At 45.3% G+C, this 23,219-nt stretch overlaps 2 protein-coding genes across 2 annotated transcripts; both read right to left on the bottom strand.

Moving 5' to 3' along the window:
• Window positions 1–1,766: 1,766 nt before the first annotated feature.
• LOC138604766 (ladderlectin-like) lies at window positions 1,767–5,868 on the bottom strand. Its single transcript, XM_069676757.1, has 6 exons — window positions 5,820–5,868; window positions 5,072–5,116; window positions 4,814–4,902; window positions 4,013–4,138; window positions 3,547–3,646; window positions 1,767–1,837 (listed from the first exon to the last, which is right to left on the bottom strand). The coding sequence occupies exons 1-6, from the start codon at window positions 5,866–5,868 to the stop codon at window positions 1,767–1,769; spliced, it is 480 nt and encodes a 159-aa protein (XP_069532858.1).
• Window positions 5,869–12,249: 6,381 nt separating this feature from the next.
• LOC138604765 (ladderlectin-like) lies at window positions 12,250–17,108 on the bottom strand. Its single transcript, XM_069676756.1, has 8 exons — window positions 17,060–17,108; window positions 16,936–16,965; window positions 16,793–16,840; window positions 15,900–15,971; window positions 14,087–14,178; window positions 12,953–13,078; window positions 12,715–12,814; window positions 12,250–12,320 (listed from the first exon to the last, which is right to left on the bottom strand). The coding sequence occupies exons 1-8, from the start codon at window positions 17,106–17,108 to the stop codon at window positions 12,250–12,252; spliced, it is 588 nt and encodes a 195-aa protein (XP_069532857.1).
• Window positions 17,109–23,219: the final 6,111 nt, after the last annotated feature.

Below are 23,219 nucleotides of genomic sequence, written 5' to 3'. Positions count from 1 at the left end.
CTGTGATTGGTGGTTGTGTTCTTATTAAGCAGTAAAGGTGTAGCAGGATGTTCATCTGTTATAGGAAGTCTTCAACAGTACAGAGCTTTTGAGGTCATTAAAAGAAGTGTGATCCAATAGAAGTCTATGAGAAAATGGTCCTCCTTCTCTCTTGATTTATTCTACCTGTGATTGACAGGTCGCTGCCACAGGGACCTGTAACCATAATGAGTGACCAACCTCTTGTCCAGATATGGTCACATGTGGCTCCAGAAGAACAAGATGGTGATGGTCAAACCTTCAAACTGGAGGCTTCAGTGACGTTCACAAAGTTTCAGTCTATGGTTTAACCCTTTCCTCAGCTGCAAGTCTAAATGACCACCTGTCACCTGAAGGCTATCATTAGATACGCTGACCCTGTTTTATCTTTAACTCACGATTGGCAGAAATCTGATGCACTTTATTGTATTTTTTTATTTCCAGCATTTGGGTTTCAATCGATCAAACGATGCCTACATAACGGCGAATAATGCCAAGGTCATCTCAGGAGACTTTACACAGAGGGCAGGTCTACAGAGAGCAGGTCTACAGAGGGCAGGTCTACAGAGAGCAGGACTACGGAGGGCAGGTCTACAGAGAGCAGGTCTACAGAGAGCAGTTCTACAGAGGGCAGGTCTACAGAGGGCAGGTCTACGGAGAGCAGGACTACAGAGGGCAGGTCTACAGAGAGCAGGACTACAGAGGGCAGGTCAACGGAGAGCAGGTCTACAGAGAGCAGGACTACAGAGGGCAGGTCTACAGAGAGCAGGACTACAGAGGGCAGGTCTACAGAGAGCAGGACTACAGAGGGCATGGTCTACAGAGAGCAGGTCTACAGAGAGCAGGACTACGGAGGGCAGGTCTACAGAGGGCAGGTCTACAGAGAGCAGGTCTACGGAGAGCAGGTCTACAGAGAGCAGTTCTACAGAGAGCAGGTCTACAGAGGGCAGGTCTACAGAGAGCAGGTCTACAGAGAGCAGGTCTACAGAGGGCAGGTCTACAGAGAGCAGGACTACGGAGGGCAGGTCTACGGAGGGCAGGTCTACAGAGGGCAGGTCTACAGAGAGCAGGACTACAGAGAGCAGGTCTACGGAGAGCAGGTCTACGGAGAGCAGGTCTACAGAGAGCAGTTCTACAGAGAGCAGGTCTACAGAGGGCAGGTCTACAGAGAGCAGTTCTACAGAGAGCAGGTCTACAGAGAGCAGTTCTACAGAGAGCAGGTCTACAGAGGGCAGGTCTACAGAGAGCAGTTCTACAGAGAGCAGGTCTACAGAGAGCAGTTCTACAGAGAGCAGGTCTACAGAGAGCAGTTCTACAGAGAGCAGGTCTACAGAGAGCAGTTCTACAGAGAGCAGGTCTACAGAGGGCAGTTCTACAGAGAGCAGGTCTACACCGCCTCTGTTACATTTGATGCTCATGTTGATACGAGCTGAAGAGAAGTCCGTTATGAAAGGTGAGGGCAATGAACACACACAGAAAGGAAATGATGGAGCTCTGAATGTGTCTGTTCCTCTTCAGCAACTTCTTCTTACCCACACTACCCACACGTGGTCCCATGGGTCATAAATGTCATCAAAGCTACGACACACTTAACATACGTATAATAAGAATAGTGAAGATACACAGTAAGAGTTTAACAAACATTACAGATTTCAGACTTACTGCATAATAATACACAAAACATTGAGTACAAGTGTCCAACAGATGACAGTTAGCGTGAACACAATATGGCAGCTGATGCTAATATGTTAACAACCAAAGGGATTCCTGGAGCAGATGAAGGGGAGACTCAGGCCACACGGGGTGTTGATCCAGCCACCTGGAGACCAGAGAAACATCACCTTATAAACAGGACTTTATTTGTATCTGAAATAAACTGTAAGTAAATATGTCCCGAAAATATACAAGAGCCGTCGACATTTATTTATTCATTTATGCTTTTTTTTGTCTTTATTGTATCGGACGGCTGAAGAGAGACAGGAAACGTGGGGAGCAGAGAGCGGGGGGCGACGCGCACCAGATGATCGGCAGACCGGGAGTCAAACCCACGATCAGTGCGACGAGGACCGCCACCTCACACGAGGCGCCCGCTCCACCAACCGAGCCAAAGCAGCGGCCTCATTTCACTCTGTTAACCTGAGTGAAAACGAACTTGATGAATCAAAGAAGGAAAAACAGCTAGTTAGCATCAGCCTGCTGAAAGGAGGACACAGGATGAGCTGGCAGTTCGTTAACCATTGTACTTAGCAGCAACATAGCTTTCTATGTGTGCGAGTAAAGATCGAGAATATCTGTCGTGAAACATTATTCACTTCTGAATCATCGCTGTCTTCATCTCTGTTAAAGTGATGATGAAGATATTTGACTTTTTCAGCACCCACATTGATGATTGTGAAGTTCAGTCCCACGTGTTGTTACCTAACATGCTATTTCTTTCTGACAGAGCCCGTCGGTGTGCTAACGGTTAGCTGTATGCTAAAGACTAGCTGATGTGACAAAGAGAAAGTCAGTCCTTTCTACAGGGCTGCAGGAGGCTCACTCCTTCATTCATGAAGTGGTTAATATTAGGGTGTAGTTGGGGTTGGGGTTCGGCGTAGTAGCTTTAGTAAGGGGAAGAAACAGAGAGGTACACATGACTGTAAAAACACCTGGTGTTGAAAGAACATCTGGTACATTTAAAGCTTCTGGTTTGGGACTTAAACCTTTTATGGGTCTGTTAGCGTCCTGCGGCAACTTGATCCCACAGAGATACCTGTAATTAACCTGGTGACACCTCAAAGCACGCCACCACGAAAACCGCTTCAGAAGACGTCCTCACACGTCGATAACATCGTGAAACGGTCACCGTTTGGTTTGATTTAGGTACCAAAACTTCTTCGTTAGGAAAGAGATCCTCTTACTTTTGTCAGTAACACCCCTTTCCCACTAAAATGAGCGCGTTGACGCGGGTCTGAAAAACCTGCGTCAACGCGCTAATACATGCAGATTGTCTCTTTTCCCATTGCCAGTGAAGTATCCTTCTGTCTGCCTGTTTTCAGCTACGTCACCGTCTGATGTCACAAACGCGCCGGAGGCAGGGTTAGTAAACAATAGTACGCACAAAGAACTTACATTATACTCTTTGGTAAGCAGCATGGAGCCAGTGAAGATGTTACGGTGGTTAGGTCTTTATTGTATCTGTCACTCATTCAGTCTGTTTATCAAACTCGGCACCGACACACCGGGAACAATGTTCGAGCGCTGCTCGGACGGAGACGGGCAGAATTGTGCGTCATAGCATCGCCCGGGAAAGGGGGTGGAGATTAGCGCATTGACCAGGGTTCAGTGCCGATTTTAATAAACCAATAAAATGTTTAGTATCCACAGCAGCTCTGCCTCCTGTTCAAGTCCAAATCACTGTTGATTTGTTGAACAAATGTAGTTCCCCTGCAAAGGTTCTTGGCAGCATACATCTACATGACAGGAAATGGTCACTGCGTAAGGTTCAAGACCAATGTGGAAGTAAAAGTCCTTAAAATAGCGACTTACTGTTGGTAGCCAGGTAGATGCAGGGGTTGCTGTGGGGGGAGAACAGGCAGTGCCAGTAGCTGTAATAGAAACCTTCACGGTCGATCCACATCCAGCGGCCCTGCACACAAAGAGCATTCATCCATCTGTTAAACATTCACTCAACTCAGACTGAAGCCTTTGTTCTGGCTGAATCTTTAACTTCTTCTTCTAGCACAAAGTGAGTTCACTGATGGAGACTGTCCGCAGGAGAAGTGGTGCATGTTTTACTGATCGTTGGGTCTGAATGACTTTCTTCATCGTCTGTTTACGTCTTGTTTTTCTAATGAAGTAAAGTCGACAATCGACTACTCATCACTAATTCTGAATAAACCACATATGTAACGGCATCACCTGTGCATCTTAGCTGAGCACACATCAGGCCAACAAGCAGCTGTTTAAAAGCTAGTGTTACAGGTAAAAACGCCAGGTGTCCATGAATCCAGACCTGCAGGTTGAAGCCTCCGAGCCACGCGCTGCTCAGACCGGCCATCCGAGTGATCTGCTGCAGGAAGGCGTACTCCTGATGGTTTGAGACGGAGGCCAGGTGGGCCCCCAGGCTGTTACAGTGCTCCTGTTGGACAGAGGTGTGGGGGGGCACAGAGGGGATGACTCAGTGAAGAACATGTGATCATTTATTGGAACATATGATAGTTTAGCAGCATGAGAGTCCTCCAGTTTGACGTCTAAACCAGAGTATTTCCCGAAATGTTGTTCAAAGAATTCCAGGACATTAAAGGGAAACTGGTTAGCTCAGGTAGCTGTGCAGCTAGCATCTGTGTTAGCTCAGGTAGCTCTTCAGCTAGCATCTGTGTAAGCTCAGGTAGCTGTGCAGCTAGCATCTGTGTTAGCTCAGGTAGCTGTGCAGCTAGCATCTGTGTTAGCTCAGGAAGCTGTGAAGCTAGCATCTGTGTTAGCTCAGGTAGCTGTGCAGCTAGCATCTGTGTTAGCTCAGGTAGCTGTGAAGCTAACATCTGTGTTAGCTCAGGAAGCTGTGCAGCTAGCATCTGTGTTAGCTCAGGAAGCTGTGCAGCTAGCATCTGTGTTAGCTCAGGTAGCTGTGCAGCTAGCATCTGTGTTAGCTCAGGTAGCCGTGAAGCTAGCATCTGTGCTGGCTCAAAGAGCAGGTAGCGTGAGTGAAACATCACTCCGCCCCTGCAGACCCTGAGACACTGAGTGTGGTGCTTTCACTGTTGGAGCAGCCTATGTGAGGACAGGTGTGAACCATGCAGTGACAAGGTGAGAGTACCTCAGCTCTGATCCAGCTCACAGGATTTTTGACCACCTTGAAGCAGTGAGAGCCGAAGCTGAACCAGTCGCGTGGACAGATGTGACGAGCTGCAGAGAGACGACATTCATACCATCACATCCTATGACATCAAACCCTCTGTCAGCTCACTCTGTAGTGTGTTTGAATTGTATTACAGTCGGACTTAAGTCAGGATTAAAACTGTCTGAGCTTCCTTCAGAGCAACACAAGCACTAGGTAAAGGTGACAGTCTCTCACCTGCAGGTGCTCCTTTCTCCTCCAAGTCTGTAAACCCAGAAGCTGCTGCACAGAAACAGACACAGGGCTTTGATTGAATCGGAACACACAGGACAGAAAATTATACTGCAGCTTTTATAGAACACTTAATACGTCTTTCCCTCCAAATTTTGCGCGTTGACGCAGGTTTTTCAGACCCGGGAAGACCGGCTTATAGATGCTGATTGTCTCTTTCCCATTGTCAGTGAAGTATCCTCCAGTCGGTCTCTTTTCTGCTGCGTCACCATCTGACGTCACAAATGCGCCGGAGACAGGGTTAGTGACCAGTGAAGATGTTACGGTGGTTAGGTCTTCATTGTATCTGTCACTCATTCAGTCTGTTTATGAAACTCGGCGACAAATCTGGAACGATGTTTGAACGCTGCTCGGACGGAGTTTGTAGCTGAGATGACGAGGAGTCGCAGAAGTTACCGACGGAGCATAGCATCACTCCGGAAAGAGGGCGGAGCTTAGCCTGTCGACCAGGTTTTGTGTTCCCATCAATGCCGGTCGGAGCCAAGGCGATAATTACCCGGGTCCACAGCAGAGTCATGTGACCCGGGTCTGAATGCTGATTGGAGCCTTTCCCATTAAGCATCAAAGCGGGTGTTAGCGGGTTTTTTGACCAGTGGGAAAGTGGCATTACATTCAGTCACTGCCTCACACAGCTGTACAACAGGTATCACAGTTCGTGTGTGTGTGTGTGTGTGTGTGTGTGTGTGTGTCTGACCTGCAGAAGCAGCACAGAGCAGGATGCAGAGGACCAGGACCGTCGTCATGGTGATGATCAGCTGATGGTAAAGTCAGTCAGTAAACCTGCAGACACTCGGCAGGCGTCTCACTTGTCAAGTAAATGTCCGCTGAGAGATGTAGTGCAGCTCTTTATAGACACACCTGGGTGATCTGTGTGTGTGTGTGTGTGTGTGTGTGTGTGTGTGTGTGTGTGTGTGTGTGCTGATGATTAACGAGTACGTGAGGGTCTGAGGCTGAGCTCTGATTTATGATCCTGCATGAAGCCAAAAACACGCTGATATGAAGCGTCACAACTTCCTTGTTATCCTTGTTATCGTATCGCTGCCTCGGCCACACAGCGGCTCACATCACTTTGATGTGCAGTTTGTGCAGGCTGATCAACAATCAGAGGCCAAACTTTGGACTTTGAACTGGCAACTGGCTCCTTTCGATGCGAAGGAGAAGCGGCTTGTATCTGCGACCTCATTCTCTTGGTCACTACTCAAAGCTCATGACACCAGGTGAGGGTTGGAACGTAGATCGACTGGTAAATGGAAAGCTTTGCCTTCAGGCTCAGCTCCCTCTTCACCACAGCGGTCCATTACAACCCCCGCATTACTGCTGATGCTGCACCGACCCGCCTGTCAGTCTCACGATCCAGTTTACCCCCATTCGTGAACAAGACCCGAGAGACTTAACTCCTTCACTCGAGGCAGAGACTCACTCCCCACACGGAGGGGGCAATCCACTGTGTTCCAGCAGAGAACCACGGCCTCAGACTTGCGGGTGCTGACTCTCCGCCCAGTGCCTGCTGGAGTCCCAGTTTGATGAAGCCAACAGGACAACATCATCTGCAAAAAGCAGAGATGAAATTCTGAGGTAGCCAAACTGGAAACCCTCCTCCCCTCCTCAAGTCTTGAGTCAATTTTTTGGGGGCAAGACAAGTCCCAAGTCAATTCACTTTTTTTCCACCTAACATCCAGCACTCTTACCTGCAGTACCCGGTCTTTATAAAGAGAGGAGACAAGGTGTTAGCAGCCCGTCTAATCATGATATTATTGGCCAATTTATAACCTGTTCAAAAAGTATGACAGTGAAATGTATCTGTGTTATAATCATTGATAGTCAATTAAATAAATGTCAATTAGATTTACTTAATATTCCCTCCTCATCACTTTTAAACTGACGGCTGGACTACAACATCAAACAGACACAGGCGTGTTAGAGAAAAACTTTGAATTATCATTTGATCAAACAAGAGACGCTGTGTTCTTTTATGCCTGTGTGTGTGTGTGTGTGTGTGTGTGTGTGTGTGTGTGTGTATTAGTTCACATCAGAATGAGCGTGCATGATGGAGAGCTTTGTGTCGGTCTCTGGCTGTTTTTGGTCCGTGCACTTTCCCTCGTCTTCTGGCATCACCAGCGTGTGCACGTAGCACCTCTCTTTATTTATACTAAACTATAAAATAGCGTTTGTTCCCTGCCGGACGGGAGAACACACAAAATCAATAGAGCTCTTTTGTGCGGGCGGGAATGGTCAGAAATCTGAGGGGAGCGGGATTAAGAAAACAGCCCCGCACAGGGCTCTAATCCGAGTCATCATGCCTCAAGTCTCAGGTCATTAACGTGCAAGTCCAAGTCGAGTGTCAAGTCATCTATTTTTTGTCAAGTCAAGTCACAAGTCAACAAAACAGTGACTCGAGTCGACTCAAGTCCAAGTCACCGTGCCTCGAGTCCACATCTCTGCCTGGAATCAACTTTACCCGGGAGTCTGAGAAGCGTTCTTCCCCGATAGTTGGGACACACCCTCCGGTCCCCCTTTTTAAACAAGGGAACCACCCGCTCTGCCTTTCCACAGGTACTGTCCCAGACCTCCACGCGACACTGAAGAGGCGTGTCAGCCACGACTGTCCTGAGTCATTCTAGTTAGTGATGTTGTTTTGTATTTTGGTGATTAGATATTATTTCCTGTTTTCCTTTGTCACTTTGTCTCTTGTTGTTGTTTAGTTTTGTATTTAGTATAAAATGTTCCTGTCTTGGTTTAGTTGTGCATTCATGTAGAGAATTTCCTGTTTTACTTTGTAGTCCTGCGTTTGGTTTCTAGTGTTTCCTGTTTTATTTTGTAGTCCTGCATTTGGTTTCTAGTGTTTCCTGTTTTACTTTGTAGTCCTGCGTTTGGTTTCTAGTGTTTCCTGTTTTATTTTGTAGTCCTGCATTTGGTTTCTAGTGTTTCCTGTTTTACTTTGTAGTTCGGCGTTTGGTTTCTAGTGTTTCCTGTTTTATTTTGTGGTCCTGCATTTGGTTTCTAGTGTTTTCTGTTTTACTTTGTAGTCCTGCGTTTGGTTTCTAGTGTTTCCTGTTTTATTTTGTAGTCCTGCATTTGGTTTCTAGTGTTTCCTGTTTTATTTTGTAGTCCTGCATTTGGTTTCTAGTGTTTCCTGTTTTATTTTGTAGTACTGCGTTTGGTTTCTAGTGTTTCCTGTTTTACTTTGTAGTCCTGCGTTTGGTTTCTAGTGTTTCCTGTTTTATTTTGTAGTCCTGCGTTTGGTTTCTAGTGTTTCCTGTTTTATTTTGTAGTCCTGCGTTTGGTTTCTAGTGTTTCCTGTTTTACTTTGTAGTCCTGCGTTTGGTTTCTAGTGTTTCCTGTTTTATTTTGTAGTCCTGCGTTTGGTTTCTAGTGTTTCCTGTTTTATTTTGTAGTCCTGCGTTTGGTTTCTAGTGTTTCCTGTTTTATTTTGTAGTCCTGCGTTTGGTTTCTAGTGTTTCCTGTTTTACTTTGTAGTCCTGCGTTTGGTTTCTAGTGTTTCCTGTTTTATTTTGTAGTCCTGCGTTTGGTTTCTAGTGTTTCCTGTTTTATTTTGTAGTCCTGCGTTTGGTTTCTAGTGTTTCCTGTTTTACTTTGTAGTCCTGCGTTTGGTTTCTAGTGTTTCCTGTTTTATTTTGTAGTCCTGCGTTTGGTTTCTAGTGTTTCCTGTTTTACTTTGTAGTTCTCGCCCCTTGTATGTCATGTCTTGTTTGACTTCCTTCCTTTGTTCTGTTTCCCGCCTTTCAGATTGTGTGCCCTGCCGTCATTGTGTTCACCTGTGTTAATTAGTCTCACCTGTCCCTGATTACCCTGTGTGTATTTAGTCTCTGTGTTGCTACCTTTCTGTGCCAGCTCATTTTAGTCTACGTTTGTGACCTGTACTTTGATCCTTGCGTTTCTACCCTGGATGTTGTTGGTGCTTCCCCTGACTCCTCGTGTCCCTTGGATTACCTGTCCCTGGTTTTGTTGTAAGTTTTTTGCTCTGCCTTTTGATTTTTCTTTTTTTTGTTGGATTTCAGATTTTGTTTTTGCATTTTTGCCTTTTGTTTATTAAATAATTGATCTAAGTATGAATCTGGGTCCTCGACCTTCTTGTCTAAAATCCAAACCGTAACAAAGACAGCCCAACAATGTCCAGAGCCTTTAGCGTCTCAGGGTGAATCTCATCCACACCTGGCGCCTTGCCACTGAGGAGCTTCTGGACTACCTGAGTGACCTCTGCCATGGATATAGATAAGGCTTCCCCTGGACCTTTGAACTCTGCCTCCTCATCAGAGGATGTGTTGGTTGGGTTCAGGAGTTCCTTCCACCGTCCGACAATTTCCCCAGTCCAGGTCTAAGTTCAAAGTTCTAAGTCGTCTAACAGTTTGCCAGAACTTCCTGGATGCCAACAGAAAGTCCTTCTCCACAGCCTCCCCGAACTCCTCCCACAGCCTGGTCTTTGCTTCCACAACCACTGAAGCTGCAGCTCCTCTGGCCACTCAGTACCTGTCTGCTGCCTCTGGAGACCCCTGGGCCTCTTCATGAACTCATTTATTCATGTAACGATCTGCATTGACAAAGGTGAACCCAAAAGCACGACAGACTAAGAATCCAAGGAAACGATAAATATTTATTTACCATAAATTCAATAAACAAAACACAAGAAATATCAAGAAAGCCTGAACTCACCCTGATATCACAACCTGACTTCTGGTAGCCGAAATTCTCTCAAGAAAGAAAAATCACTCTTTAAAAGAGGAAAACTTTAACCAACAAACAAAACAACTAATCTAAGAAAGAAATGAAAATCAGTCAAAAGAGGAAATCTAGACTTAATAAATAAACAAAGAAAATCTCAATACTGGCAAAACGCAGAAACAAAAATAGTCTTTCTAATCTAGAACGCTCACCGATCTGACTTGGAACATGAACATGAACATGGAACATGGAACATGGATCAAGGGAATTGCTGGGACGACTGACATGAAGACAAGTACGAACTGGCACAGGACTAAGGGAGACGCCACAATTTAAACATGAGGAAGGGAATGACAGGTGAAACCGATAAGGGAGGGGCCAGACAATCACCAGACACAGGAAACACAGGGGCAGGAAGTAAAGTGATCTGAAACAAGAGGGACCAGGTTACTTTCAAAATAAAACAGGAAATGACAGAACATGAAAGAACGAGACAAAAATGGTAACTTAAAGGAAAAAGATGAGACATGACAATTCGACTTGTACTGAAGTATGTTTTAATACATTGCTGTAGTTTTAAAAACTACAGACACAAAATTAAATGAATTTTTTTTGATTTTTTTTTTTTTTTTAATGATGATGAGTCTGTGAAATGTCGTGACTGACCTTAAAGGCCACCGTATTTCTCTGCCTGGGTTGCTGTAGAAGCTCTTTAGGCCGTCACAGCAGAGAGGTGTGCTATGAAGGGAGGTTCATGGGTTAGCCCGTAATGTTGAGCCTATAAACTCTGGCTCTCTTTTGACTAGGCTAAATCACAATGCTAACTTACTCTGCTAAGCTAACATGGTAAGCAGTGACGTAGTCAGGCTGTTTGAGGGTCAGGTGCAAAAGGAGGGGGCACCAGCACGCTGAAAGTTGTGATTCGAAACAACAACGCGGGCATACTGTGAATGCTGCGGCGCGGGAGCTAACGCGGGTGCTAACGTGGCCGCTGGGCGTGAAAACAGCATCAGGTGCAGCGCGGCACCACTGACAATGCTCAGTTTCTAGTATGTGTGAGGTTTTATGATGAGGCAACCTTAGAGGACACACAAGGGGAGAAGACATCTTTAAGCAATAATGGGAATGCTGAATGAAAGAGGGATAGATGATGGATGATGGAGCTCCAGCCATGAGAGAGAGGACTGGTTCAGTGCCTGAAAGGTCACCACCCTGACCTGATGTCTTGCCACCGCATTATCCATCAGTCTGTCCTTTGTGCAAGTCTTAGAGAAGTGTTCTGTGAAATCATGGCAACAGTGATGGGACTCATATTTGCATCATCTTCACTGCAGCATCGCTCGCTGCGCACATTCCTGACAGAGGTCAGTGCAACCCCTGATGATTTGCTCATGCACAACAATATCAGATGGTTGAGCAAAGACGAGGTCCTGGAGTGGCCATTAGGAAAGAGCTGCAAGTGTTTCAGTCAGAGTAAAAGAGTGCAAAGGCAAAACAGTTCATGGAATTCATGCACAGTGAAGAAAAGAGGGAAGCTGTTGCATGTTTGGCTGATATAACATCTCATCTCAATTTCAAGCTACAGGCGAGAACAACACAGTGTGTGAGCTGACGTCAGTGCGCGGTTTTCAGAAGATACGCCTTTCAATGTTTTCTACCACATATTCCCTGGATGGAACACCTTTTTGATACTTCATCACCCTTTTAAGCAGTGCTACTTTTTCCTTTTGATTCTGACCTACAGCAGGGACTGCTCCACTTCCCAAAGCTTCCTCAGAAGGAATTCCTGGAGACTCACTTGGATGGTTTGCTATTAGGAATCTGTTGATTGAAACCCATTTCTGGTCAGAAAGTTCTCTGCAGAAGCACAACAAACCTTCCCATGGGCCAGTGCTGAAAGAGGCTGACTGTGACGCTCCCACCTTCTGAACAAAGATGGTTGCTGCAGCTGAGTTCCCTCTCCTGCATGAGAAGGCACTTCACATTCTAGTTGTTTAAGCTTGACTGTAAAAAACGGACCTTTGTCTTATTGAAAATGTTCTTTGTGGACCTTTGAGATTTGTATTTGAGTCCAGTGCTCCATCATTCAGCTCATGGTTAATTCCCACCTCTCTGGTCCTATTGGACAGAAATATAACACCCTTTGTACCCTGTGGTCACACCGCCATCAAGAGGCCACATTTAAAGCGCCACTACGATATTTAGAGTCAATAAGTCTTTGAGTTCAGTGAGTGTTGGCTTCTTCTCTGCAACTCTCTTTTTGCTTCTCGTTATCTGGAAGCCTTTTTGTTCATAATACACAAAGATCACACACTGTCCCTTCTTACAACAAGTCTTTATTATTGAGAATATTTGACACAACAGTAACTAAACACATCATTTCATAAAACACAAAGTAGAAGAGTAATTCAATAACACACAGCAGAGCTCATGAGTTCGGTTCGTTAACAGCCGAACATGTTCCTGGAGCAGATGAAGCTCCGAACGGATCCACAGTTAGTGTTTCCCCAACCGTCTGAAACACAAATAAAACAACATGAACATTTATCCATGTTTCAGAGAGAGACAGCACAGTCTCTCTGCGACTGACAACAGAAACTCAGCTGCAGCTTCAAAAGATGACGACCTAACGAGGAGTTAGTTTAACAATCACACGTCTCCACGGTCATGTTAGCAACATGTTCAGTTATATTAGTAGTTCCTGAGAGACAGAAATATAGTTTTAATTCTTCATAGAACTACAGTTACATCCATAACTGATGTTCAGACAGAGGGCGTGTGACTGTTGCAGCAGGAGAGAGCCGTGCTGATTCTAACCCAGAGAAACATGTCCAAAAATACCACAGAAACATTGACATATTCCCTGTGAGAAAACCAGGTGAGAAAGGCAGACAGGTGTGTGGACTCACGGTTGGGGCGCAGGAAGATGCAGGGGTAACTGCTGACGGAGGACTGGGCGTAGAAGTTGTCAAAATAGTAACCCTGCCGGTCGATCCACATCCACTGCCCCTGAGAGACAAACAGCACGAGTGTAAGGATTGACACATCCATCCTGTATTTGTGTAGACCTCTAAGGACCAGGTGCAGGTCTAGACCTCCAAGGACCAGGTCTAGACTGCACCTGGACGAGTGTTAATAGATCCAGACCTGCAGGTTGAAGCCTCCCAGCCATGCGGTGCTTTGACCCGTGAGGCGTGTCATCTGTTGCAGGGCGGCGTACTCCTGAGGGCTTGTGGCTGAGGCCAGCTGGGCCCCAAGGCTGTTGCAGTGCTCCTGTTGGACAGAGGGGGCGCACAGATATCACTCATTGTTTGATGAATTGATGAGACAACAACAGGTCATCATCCAGAACATTCCGGGTGTGTGAACATGTTCTACAACAGTGTTCTCAAAGTAGTGTATCAAGCTAAGCTAAGCTAAGCTAGTTACCTCTGATCAGAACAAATATTTTAAATGTCACATAAAGAACCAGAATACACCGCTGCTCCATCACTGTCTGATTCACTAAACAACAACCATCCAGCTGATGTGATGGTATTGTTCTGTTTTCAGCTGTTCTGCTGCTTCAACTTTGTCACAAGTTGTTTTTATTTGTTGTCATTCGATGTAGAAACTGTCTTCACAACAACCTAAACAAGGTAACAAACATCGTCTAAACGCGCCTCTGATGTCACAGATTACAGTACGAAAACATGAATGTGAAGTTTATCAAAGTTTTACTTTTGTTATTGGGCTTTTGAAAGTCCGTTAGACCATTAAAGTTACACCCCCGCTACAAGTTTCTGTTACAAGAAACGCCCCCTTCTTTCTTAGAGGTGTATGACCCTCCAAGGGCATTCTATAAAACACAGAATTTACATAAAGATTGAAGAGTTTCATTGATTATCGATGGATCAAAACAACCTTTGATTTAACACAAAAAGTCTGTGTTAATTAATTGTCCGAAACGGCCGAACTTAAAGCAAACTCAGTGTTCTCTCAATCCTCCCTCCAGGCTGCCAGCCTGCTGCTCCGCCTTCCCGCTTTGACATCTCAGGGGCCGTAGGCTGTCTTGTAACAGGTCTTGAATGGTCTTGCAGTCCGCAGACAACCCCATGTCAATGTTTTTACATTACAGGTAACATACAGTATTTTAAAAATCTCAGGAAGCCCTGCAGTACCCCAAAGTGCCCCTAGAGGGTACTAGTACCTCCATTTGAGAAACACTAACTGTGTGTATCAGAAGTTGTTCACAGAGTGAACTAAAATCACTAAAACATAAAACTGATCCAGCATCAGTACCTCTGCACTGTACCACGTCATGTAGGAGCTGCTGATGAGGAAGCAGCGAGAGCCGTAGCTTATCCAGTCTCGAGGACAGAGATTAAAACGAGCTGCAGAGACACAGAGGAGACGGAACGGTTATTCATATGTATTACATGTAAATATGAATAAAACACATCAAACAGAACTTTCAGTTCCATTCAACATATTCCCACGACGGCCATTTTCCTCTGATGTCACGCTCATTATGAGAAGCTCAAATATCATAATGTCATACCTACGTGTCTTCAGGTGGTACGTTTAATGAAATCAGGAAATCTGAGAGTCATTTTTATTTCAAATATTCTGATTGATGAGAGACTGGACAAAACCGTGATAGTATAAATGTGGAGGGGCCTGGAGCCATGATTCAAGTAGAAACAACTTAAAATGATGGCCCAGTAACAGACAGCAGCTAATGTTCACATTCCCTTCTTACTAGCACGTTATACCGTTAGCTAGGAAGAGACTGAACGCTAATGTAACCTCATTCATTTAGTTGCATGATGGCACAGGAAAGGTGAACATTCCCAGTTAACAGTGATGTTAACATAGAACTGACTGATTTCTCGTATTAGCTGTTGTGATGGTTTAGCTAACGTGTTATTATTAGCTGTTGTGATGGTTTAGCTAACGTGTTATTATTAGCTGCTGTGATGGTTTACCTAACGTGTTATTATTAGCTGCTGTGATGGTTTAGCTAACGTCTTATTATTAGCTGTTGTGATGGTTTAGCTAACGTGTTATTATTAGCCGTTGTGATGGTTTAGCTAACGTGTTATTATTAGCCGTTGTGATGGTTTAGCTAACGTGTTATTATTAGCTGCTGTGATGGTTTAGCTAACGTGTTATTATTAGCCGTTGTGATGGTTTAGCTAACGTGTTATTATTAGCTGTTGTGATGGTTTAGCTAATGTTTTATTATTAGCTGTTGTGATGGTTTAGCTAACGTGTTATTATTAGCTGTTGCGATGGTTTAGCTAACGTGTTATTATTAGCTGCTGTGATGGTTTAGCTAACGTGTTATTATTAGCTGCTGTGATGGTTTAGCTAATGTTTTATTATTAGCTGTTGTGATGGTTTAGCTAACGTGTTATTATTAGCTGTTGCGATGGTTTAGCTAACGTGTTATTATTAGCTGCTGTGATGGTTTAGCTAACGTGTTATTATTAGCTGCTGTGATGGTTTAGCTAATGTTTTATTATTAGCTGTTGTGATGGTTTAGCTAACGTGTTATTATTAGCTGTTGCGATGGTTTAGCTAACGTGTTAATATAAGCTGCTGTGATGGTTTAGCTAACGTGTTATTATTAGCTGCTGAGATGGTTTAGCTAGCGTGTTATTATTAGCTGCTGTGATGGTTTAGCTAGCGTGTTATTATTAGCTGCTGTGATGGTTTAGCTAACGTGTTATCAAACACGTTGTTTTACAAAGTTAAGTCTGTGTTTGCCTTTCTTCATGTGTAACATTTTTAAAAGGTAATCAGGGCATTCAGCCACTTCCTGGCTAACGGTAACATTAGCTTGGAATGCTAACTAAAGCTGTCTGAAAGAAGCTAACGGGTTATTTAATGTATTAACTTGACCTGGGGTTGCTGCTGTACAGTTATCATCAGTCAGAGACTCAAACAGTGATGTGGCTCTTACCTTCAGGATCCTCAGCCTCCATCACAGCTGCTGCTCACACACACACACACACACACACACACACACACAGTGATCAACAGTTGAATCTGGTGTATTAGACACACATACAGATGTGATGCGAGCAGTGACGTGTTTCCTCTCTCTTACCGTCCTCCAGAACAGGGACAGGATCCTCTGGCACCAACTCTTCCTCTTCTTTGGTCATCTCGTCCTCCGGCTCTGAAACATCAACAGCTCCATCAGCCGAGTGTGGACAGGAAGTCACAGAGAGTTCACAGAGTCTGGGCAACATCAGATTCACCAATGATCCAGATTCAAATAAGAATAAGACTTTGATTCACTTTAGAGATGTTCTGATGGAGACACTGTGTCTGACTGTCTGATTCAGCCTAAAATATGGGATCAGGTCCTGACGAGTACGCCAGTATGTGCACCGATCAGACACTGAAATGTATCAGCTCAGAGAAGATCATCTTTTTTCACCACAAACCAACTCTTCTTCATGGCTTCCAAACAGAGCTACACAGGAAGTTGCAACGTGTAAGTTGCATGAAGGTTTTATTGCTGCCAACGGCAACTTCTGTTTCAGAGTGACGAAGAAGAATTGATGACGTGACGACAGCAAACAGCAACAGTGCAGCGCGTTAATCAGCGTTAGAGTGGAGAGAACAACTTCCTGTTAAAATCTGTTTCTAACGCTGTGACGTGTTGAGGGAGCTGCGAGCCGAGCTGACGCTAACGTTAGCTCAGAGTGTTTGAGGTTCAGGTTCCTTCATCGTGCATCATCTCGTGCAGCTGAGTATACAGCAGCTCCCTTTAAAGACTGCTGTCAGATCAGCATCAACAGAGTCACACGCTGAGCTCTCAGAATGGACACTGTGACCATAAATGAGAACATGTGTTTGTGAACACGCTCACTAAGAGCTTTAAAAGAACAAATCCAGACTCGTCTGATGAAATGAGATCAATAAAGAACAGATCAATCAAACTGTTTCAACAGCACTAATACATGTCAGGGAATCAGTTCTCCTCCGGCTCACCTGCAGCCAGGTGTTCCTGCACGAGCTCCACTGCTGCGTCTGCTGCTGCTGTGGGCGGAGCACAGTCATGTTAGTGTGAGACAGGTACATGTCTCTCTCTCTCTGACTGTCTGTCTGTGTGTTTAAATGCCCTCAGTACTGACCTGCAGGCTGCTGCTTGTCTTCAGCCGGAGCTGCAGAGAGAAACACCGTCAGTAACTGTGTGTGTGTGGGTGGGTATGTGTGTGTGTGCGTGTGTGTGTGTGTCTGTGTGTGTGTGTGTCTGACCTGCAGATGCAGCACACAGCAGGATGCAGAGGACCAGGACCGTCTTCATGGTGATGATCAGTAAATGTTGAGTTCTCAGAAGGCGTCTCACCTGTCAGGTAAATGTCAGCTGATGCTGTTCAGGTGAGGATGCAGTGAAGCTCTTTATATACACACACCTGAAGCACAGGTCGTCCCCTGGTTGTGGGCGGGGCCTGTGTTTATCTGTGATCAGCGACCTCTGACCTTGTGACACACGTGAGCCGTTATCATACATACAGGTGTGTGTGTGTGTGTGTGTGTGTGTGTGTGTGTGTGTAATAATGGATGTGCTCATAATGAAACATGATGTTGATGTGTTGATTCTGTTTTTATTGACAGTGTTTCTGGATTCTTTTGTCAGCTGAAGATGATGTAATGAAGTTTATCTAAAGGTCAACACATTGATTGAAACTCTTTCAGAGGTGGACGCTCGCTCGGGTCGCCACCTTCCATACAGAAAAAGAAGGGACACCTGCTGCAGCGGGGCGCCGCTCCCCGGGGCCACGACCGCCACAGGCCCGGTAGCACACAGGTGTATTTTAATGAGGGTGTGCAGGTCACTCCGTGTTGTGATCGGAGCTGGCTGGATGGCTGAGTGCGTCCTCTGGGCTCTGAGTTTGAGGCTTGTCAGAGCGCAAGGATTGGAGCAGAATAGAGCTGCTGTCTTCAGTTCCAGCGTGGAACACAGCAGCTTGAAGTTTGATGCTGGAGCAATGTCTGTTTGCGAGGTCTTCAGCGCGGCAAGGCGCACACAGGCTTTGGGCCTTCTCGCGTGGCAAAATAATAAGGAAAAGAAAAGTGTAGAAAGTCCAGAGGCAGGGTGTGGCGCTCGTCAGCTGCCAGGTCCATGAGGATGCAGGAAACACCCCCCATATTGGATACCTCTGGACTCTCAGCTGCGTGTACACTCCAAACATCGCTGGGTGATGATACACACAATGAGATTAAATATGAATTTAGACCTCAACATATCAGGGTGGATATCCATAAACATACAACCCTTCTTCTGCATGGATATGTGGGTATGTCTGTGCATGTCCTCCTGCAGGAGTTTGGGCTGTTCACAGTCCTTTAATGAAGCATTTGGTTAATAATCACACACGTATTATTCTAAATGCAAATATATAAAACAAAGCCACCATCAACTCAGATCATTGGAGGGAGATTCCATTAGTGTCACTTTGAGTTAGTTAGTTTTATTCAGTGGAACGCTTACATACACCTGTCCTACATTATCATCCGTCTAAGCTACACGACAGAAAGAACAAAAGATTTAAAGCGTTCACACTCAAAACGCAAACAAACCATTCTTTTGAAACCGAAGCGAGTTACATGTTTTTCAATGGATATCAGGATCGATCCATAATTTCAGCCCAACAATAGAAATCATCGTCTTTTAATGTCTTGAGCTTTTTGTACAGTAAACGTACGTCTCAGATCATACCTGCTCTCGTGTGATAACAAACCTTTGTACTCAGTCTGTGTCGTGGCGTTCTGTCCACGTTTCAGAGGAGGCCGCTGATGAGCCGCAGGCTGACGCGAGTGACAGGAGATGTAACTCGGCAGCCAACAACTCCTCTACTGCGCATGACATCCCTCGATATGCTTAAAGGAGCATTAATCCCTGAATATCAAATGAAACATTTCTTTTCTCACAGATGATGGTGCCACATGAATGTTCCTATAACAAGATGAATGAACAGTCTGGGAGTGACTTTGATCTGCATTGTTTTATAATAAACCAAAGCTTTGTTTATAAACAGTGGATTAGTGTGAATAAGCATCTGTATCAATCATACATGTGTCTCTTTTCTGCAGCGTTTCAAAGGCTGATCCCACACAGTGAGATATGTAAGGAAGTATGAGTGAGCAACAGATTATATACAAGACCTTATGATTTAATACATCTGTAGATCTTCCCTTTGATTTAGTCAGTGTGTTGTTTCCCTGTTAGTTTCTGATCAATCACAACCCCTAAGGATTAAGTCACAGACTTTTAATCAATTTCTTTTCCATTTCAAAAACCATGAATTTAGTTTTCTTGATGTTCAGAGACAATTTATTCACATCCAACACGTTTTGAGGATTTCTAGCTCCCTTCAATAACAAACAAAAGCTCCTTTAAATTCCTCCCAGAGCAAAAAACATTTGTTTCATCTGCAAAAATGACACACTTGAACAAATCAGTAACTTTGCACATATCATTAACGTAAAGTGTGAAAAGTTTTGGACCAATCACTGATCCCTGGGGTACTCCACAGCTGTTCATTTGCACACACTGCTGTCTGTTTTCTGAGCAGCTCTTCATCCCATATTTCTTTCCCAATAGTTTGTTGTGAAAGTATCAAAAGCCTTCATGGGTCGATATAAATACCAATGGAGCCCTCGTCATTTTCAGCTGCCCTTTCTTCTACCGTCTCCATCACTGCACAAGTCGTTGGGTTTTCTTAAATCCATGCTGGTGTTCCCTCAGTCATCTTCATTATCAGTGAAGAGATCCAATTGATTCACAAACATTTCTCAAATGTTTAGAAGGAGGGATACTGGTCTGTCGTTGTCCATGTGGTGCTCAGATCATTATTAGCAAAGACACCTCTTTGCAAAGGCTGCCTGCATACATAGAGGTTTCACAATATAATCAATAACTTCTTTAATAATTACCACATCAATGGAGTTTATATCAGTTGAGCTTTTGTTTTTCACTTTTCTTACCGCTTCGATCATTTCAGTGGGGAAGCGTTTGACACTTAAAATAGCAGTTTGTTGAATGGAGTTTGGTGCAGTGGTTCGGGACACAGAGGAGGAAAAGAGGAATATCTGTGATAAAGTTAAACGTGTGTAAACATGTCAGCAGTATCAGTCTGTTATCATGGTGTGAACTCTGACCTTCAGATATCAGAGACACACGGAGGCTTCAGACGTGAGCTTCTGGTGTTTTCTGGGTCAGGTTCAGATCTGTGACAGTCCGAGGGTGTGGAGTGTCGGGAAAGGAACAACAGATAACAGGTCATTATTGAGGAAAAGAAATGTAACATACACGAGCGACTGGCTGCCAGTCAAACATTTAATCTGGTAGTTTTACAGCTGATAACAGAAATAAATCACTGCAAACAGTTAAACTGCTCTCATGTCTCTGACAAGATTTACCATCATCATCCTCCTTGATCCTGTTATTGATCTGCTTCATGAGCAGAGGTCATATTTCATCTGTTTAATGTCATCCACCTGCTGCACCTTCACCTGTGACGTGCATCATGTAACACAGGAGGAGATTTTCTGCTTCTTTAAGGAGTTCACTTTTTACTTTCAGCTTGTTTGATCAAAGTTCAGATTCAAACAGTGACTTGTGATCACATTTACCTGATCATAATAAACACTGAATACACCAATAATGTAAATATAATGTATGTATACGTATGAATAAGATAAGTAAAGCTGTGAACTCAAACAGTTATAAACACATGACTTATTTTGACCTCTAACTTTCTTTTATAGTCTCTTGAAATGAGGCGGCAATAAAAAGACGTCGATGCAGGAACTGTGATAAACTTTATGTTGATGACGATGACAAACTGATGTTTTGAACTGATACGGAGAAACTAACACGACAGCAGCCGCTCAGTCTGCACAGCTCACTCTGAAACATTCACCGCTGCTGTGTCACTGTGAAAGTCACATCTTCATAACGGACCGGTTGAAATCATCGGACATCTTGAAGTTACGAGAGGAACGAGCTGCTCTGAAGGCAGCAGCGGCTCGGCTCGCAGCCCCACCAAAGACTGTTAGGAAAACTCCTTTTTAGAGTTAAACTGCTTCATTCAGTGATTTCACTGCTTTCAGGCCCCAGGTCAGTTTGTTTTGTAGAGGAGGAGACCTCTGAGGAGAATTCAGCTCCCTGTAAAAACCTTAGAGCCAATAATCACTGCAGGAACCTTTACCTAAACACCGAGCTAACGTGGACAGCAGCAGCTCAGCTCGCAGCCCCTCCCGGCGTCCTGCGTCTGCTGTGGCGCTGCAGAGGATCTGAAACTGCTTCATTCACTGATGTTATTACAGTGTTTAAAAAAGAACACAGCCTTTAAATTTACCAGTCGATCTACATCCCCTCGCCTGTGGTCATGAGCTTCGGGTAGTGACCGATAGAATGAGGTCGCGGATACAAGCGGCCGACATGAGTCTCCTGTGCAGGGTGTCTGGGCTCAGCCTCAGAGAGAGGGTAAGGAGGAGCCGCTTCTCCTTTGCATCCAAAGGATCCAGTTGAGGAGGTTCAACCTCTGATCAGGATCCTCCTGGATGCCTCCCTTTGGAGAACCTGGGGCAGACCCTCGCTGGTGGATTAATATCCCACCTGGCCTGGGAACGCCTCGGGATCCTCCAGGAGGAGCTGGAAAAGTTGCTAGGGAGGGGGGCGTCTGGTAACCTGCTGAGCCTGCTGCTACCGCGAGCCGACCTGGATTTAGTTTATCAGCGCATAAGCCTTCATCTGTGTTCATCAGTGTTGGTGAGGAGAGTGTGGATGTCTTCTTGGTTTCATGTGAATCATGTGTCTGTCTTCAGGTGTCTCCGTGATGTGATGGGATTGCGTGTCCTTCACCTGATCTGTGACAGAACGTTCCTGTCGGAGTCTGTGGAGCAGGAAGTTGAACCACTCTGTGTTCGTGCTTTGTCGATGTTCTCCAGGTCCTTCTTTGTTCTGAACGGGTGCTGGGACCTGGTTGGAGCAGATTGTTAGTATTAATAATCATTAACGATGATTAACCTGACTGAATGATGACAGGCAGCCTGCGGTCAGTGAGCTGGGTCTGATAAAACTGAATCACACACTCTGATCAGGGTCACTGAGTGTTAAAATCAGGAGGCGATCAGACTGGAGCAGAGTGCATCAGTGACATCATGCACCTGAGACAGTTCAACTGTAGAGCAGGTGTGTGTGTGTGTGAGAGTGTGTGTGTGTGTGTGTATGTGTGTGTGTGTGTGTGTGTGTGTGAGAGTGTGTGTGTGTGAGTGTGTGAGTGTGTGAGTGTGTGAGTGTGTGTGTGTGTGTGTGTGTGTGTGTGTGTGTGTGTGTGTGTTACAGACTGTAGCTCACTGTGACCTGTAGGAACAACTCCACTGTGATAATAATAATAATAATAATAATAACTTTATTTTTTATAGCACCTTTCATGGGACCCACGGTCGCTTTCCAAAGAGGAACACAGAAACAGTCACAAACAGACTAGACACAGGACATTAAGTGACTGGAGTTAAAGGCTGGAGGCTGAGTTGAATAGATGGGTTTTTGAAAGAGTCCAGTGTGGGAGCATTGCGGAGGTCGGGAGGGAGAGCGTTCCAGAGGGTGGGGGCTGCTACACTGAACGCTCTATCCCCGAAGGTCCGCAATCTGGTGTGAGGAATGGAAAGCTGGCTGGAGGTAGATGAGGAGGGTCCTTGACTGGGTGTAGGGATGGAGGAGGTCAGTGAGGTGCTGGGGTGCCAGACCATGGAGGGATTTGTATGTGAGGAGGAGTGTTTTGTAGGTGATGCGGGACTTGACAGGGAGCCAGTGAAGGTGGATGAGGGTGGGGGTGATGTGCTGCCAGGGTTTGGTGCGGGTAAGAACCCTGGCAGCTGAATTAAGTACATACTGGAGACAGGACTCCATTACAGTAGTCCAGACGGGAGGTGATGAAGGAGTGAATGAGGGTCTCAGCTGTGGAGTCGGAGAAGGAACAGAGGCTGCAGTGAGGGGGACAGCCTGAAGGGGCGGCTGTAGGAGGCTGTAGCAAGAGTGGGGGGAGGGGAGCGGGTGCAGCAAGCTGCTGGTGGATGGTGTCAACTTTTTCCTGAAAGAAGACCTGGAACCTGGAGAAGAGATCGGTGGCATCTGACGGGCGGGGGGGATCAAGGGGGCGGAGTAGACGGTTGATGGTGGAAAAGAGTGACCTGGGGTGATTTTTCTGGTTGCCAATGAGGGTGGAGTAATAGTGTGATTTGGCCTGGGAGAGAGCAGCCTTGTAGGAGGTCACATGGTCCTTATAGGCCTCAAGGTGGACAGTGAGGCCAGATCTACGGTAGAGCCTCTCCAGTTGGCGGCCAGTAGCCTTCAATGTCCGGAGGGCAGACGTGAACACGGATGCAGGGCGGGTGTAGGAGATGG

The sequence above is a fragment of the Semicossyphus pulcher genome, unplaced genomic scaffold (genome assembly GCF_022749685.1).
Source record: "Semicossyphus pulcher isolate SPU_LCO1_2020_fin unplaced genomic scaffold, fSemPul1.0.p SCAF_27, whole genome shotgun sequence".
In the NCBI taxonomy this organism is placed as follows: domain Eukaryota; kingdom Metazoa; phylum Chordata; class Actinopteri; order Labriformes; family Labridae; genus Semicossyphus; species Semicossyphus pulcher.
Note: the sequence above shows the minus strand (reverse complement) of the source record. Positions and strands in the feature narration are given on the sequence as shown.